The sequence below is a fragment of the Adiantum capillus-veneris genome, chromosome 26 (genome assembly GCF_014529385.1).
Source record: "Adiantum capillus-veneris isolate H3 chromosome 26, ASM1452938v2, whole genome shotgun sequence".
In the NCBI taxonomy this organism is placed as follows: Eukaryota; Viridiplantae; Streptophyta; class Polypodiopsida; order Polypodiales; family Pteridaceae; genus Adiantum; species Adiantum capillus-veneris.
In genome coordinates, this window is record NC_140956.1 from 27,862,340 (window position 1) to 27,864,583 (window position 2,244).

General features: G+C 46.2%; 1 protein-coding gene across 1 annotated transcript; it reads right to left on the reverse strand.

Annotated features, from left to right (window-relative positions):
- Window positions 1-397: 397 nt before the first annotated feature.
- On the reverse strand, window positions 398-1,767 carry LOC147423170 (uncharacterized). The gene has a single exon (XM_086501367.1). It carries the CDS (start codon window positions 1,290-1,292, stop codon window positions 756-758), a length of 537 nt encoding a protein of 178 aa, XP_086357493.1. The 5' UTR covers window positions 1,293-1,767; the 3' UTR covers window positions 398-755.
- Window positions 1,768-2,244: the final 477 nt, after the last annotated feature.

Genomic DNA, 2,244 nt, shown 5'->3' on the forward strand with positions numbered 1-2,244 from the left:
ATGCAAATCTACTAAACGCCTCATAAAAATGAAAGCATGTAATCTCTCCATGATCCATTGACAACTATATCATGGAAGGGCAGTACTATAACATTAAGATGCAGCTTATTTATTCAATTTATTGTGGCAACATACATGCATTAATGCACCATCTCAACATCAGCATATACCTCTTTGTGTGAGCGATGGCAATTAGGTTTAGGGCACAACAATCGGTCACTAGAAGACATAGCAAGCTGTCAAGCCTTCCGATCACTCGAAACAAGTAGATTATTAATCAAACAAGTTCTTGGTTTTGACAGCCTTGTAAATATTTATCAGCAGATCAATTCACTTGTCCCTCTGTTGCGAACAGACTAAAACCAAAGGAAAATAGACCTCGAGCATGCAAAGCTACTCATGAAAATGGGAAGATACTAAATAGCCAGGTAAGACTTCACACAAAAACGCATTGCCGTTCTGCATGTGTGCATGTATCACACCCTTCATTATCATGGCTCTTATCTCACTATTATAATCTCAAGGTATACATTTGTAATCATGTGCTGTGCGAGAGATGCAGAAGGCAGTCTGTTTTGTAGAGCCTTCAAAAACTAGAATCCAATACAAGCACATCTTTTTCTTCATGCTTGCATATCATGCATAGAACAGAGGAGCAACAGAGCGATTTTCCATCCAGCTATGTCTTCTCAGCAGGGGTAAAGCTTGTTAATCCAAAAAGTTTTAACATGAAATTAAGTACTTTCTGCCTTACCTCATTGTCGAGATGCACCAAAAGCTGACATGCAAAGTCCTTGAATGGGTCCATTGCATTTTGGGCATGTATTGCTGTTTATGGTACGATGTCGGACCAAGCACTCTAAGCAATAATTAAAGTGCAGGCAAGGAATGACGACAGCATCCCGAGGCTTTTCATTGCAAGCAGAGCACAAGTTCTGCCTCTCCTTTTCAAGCTTCTGCCTCTCCTCTTCAAGCCGCCTCTCCAGATCCTTCTGCTGCTCCTCATGTAATGCTTTCCATGACTCTTTCTCCTGCATGTGAGAAACTTTAAGCGCCTCCCTCTCTCTCTCAAACAAGGCAGCTTGTGTAGCGGTCTGCTCTGTTGCTTGCCTCAAGAGGGATGTTTGCCTTTTGGATTCTGCGAGGGCACACTCACGCTGATCCGCAAGCTCCCTTTTGAGTTTCTTGCATCTTGCATGCTCTTCATCTAGCCTGCATTGAGCATCGAGTCTTTCATTCCCCATTTCCATCAGCATTTCCTCCAGCTTTTGCTTTTCGAGCCTTATTTCCATGTCTCTTTCATTGTCAATAGCAGTCTCAATCCACCTCAAGACGGTCACTATGACCTTGCGAAACTGTCGAAACTGGAGGTGGGAGGGTTTATGGGCATGCAGAGCCTTGGGGGAGAGCAAGCGGGCAGAGGAGCGGATGTGGGAGAGGGTTCTCGAGGCCCAGGCAGCTTTGCCTTCAACAGGAGAGTCCTGGCTATCATCGGAGGCGGAGGCGGAGGCGGAGGCGGAGGCGCTGCTCAGTTCTTAAAGCTGGGATCGTTGATGGGGTCATCGAAGGGATCGAACGCTTCTGTCAAGTCATCCGCGAGCAATTCCTCCTCCTCTTCTTCTTCTTCGAAATCCTCATCGTCGTCTGCTACCTCTTCTGATGAGTCTACCTCGACATTCCACCAGCTCGATGGCCTCTCATTTTTCCACATATTTCAGGGCTTGTAAAGAACAGTGAATAGCACCCAATCCTGGATGCGGTAACCGCAGTTTTGTCTCCGTGAAAAAACTCAAGCCCTCTCTCTCTCTCTCTCTCTCTCTCTGTAAAAGCGTCGTCCCGTCATCCCTCATCACTAAGGCCCGCGTCACACACGGACGCCAGGTATGCAGCACGCTTGGGCGCGCCTATAGTGACGGCGACACTTTAGTCTGTTACTAATATCAACTTTTAATCTATAGAGTACGACACGTCGATAGCCTATCCTATTGGCTCTACTTTTAAAAAACTTTTTAAAAAATCTAATACTCTCAAAGATACCCTCTCCATTCTCTCCCTCCCTCGCCATCATTTGAGCCTCGTGCTCACAACAAGATTGCGCCTGCCTCGCAACCTCTACCTGCAGCTTTGCGCTCACAGAAGGTCGTGACTAGCCAGCAGACACACCGTCAGACTTTTTTACATAGCCATGAGAGAGAGAGAGAGAGAGATCTCCCTCTGGCTTGCCCTCTCTTGTGCCAGAAAGCG

Bases quoted from the DNA above. Each gene is read 5' to 3' on its own strand.
- LOC147423170 (XM_086501367.1), bottom strand. From the start codon at position 1,292: ATGGAAATAAGGCTCGAAAAGCAAAAGCTGGAGGAAATGCTGATGGAA.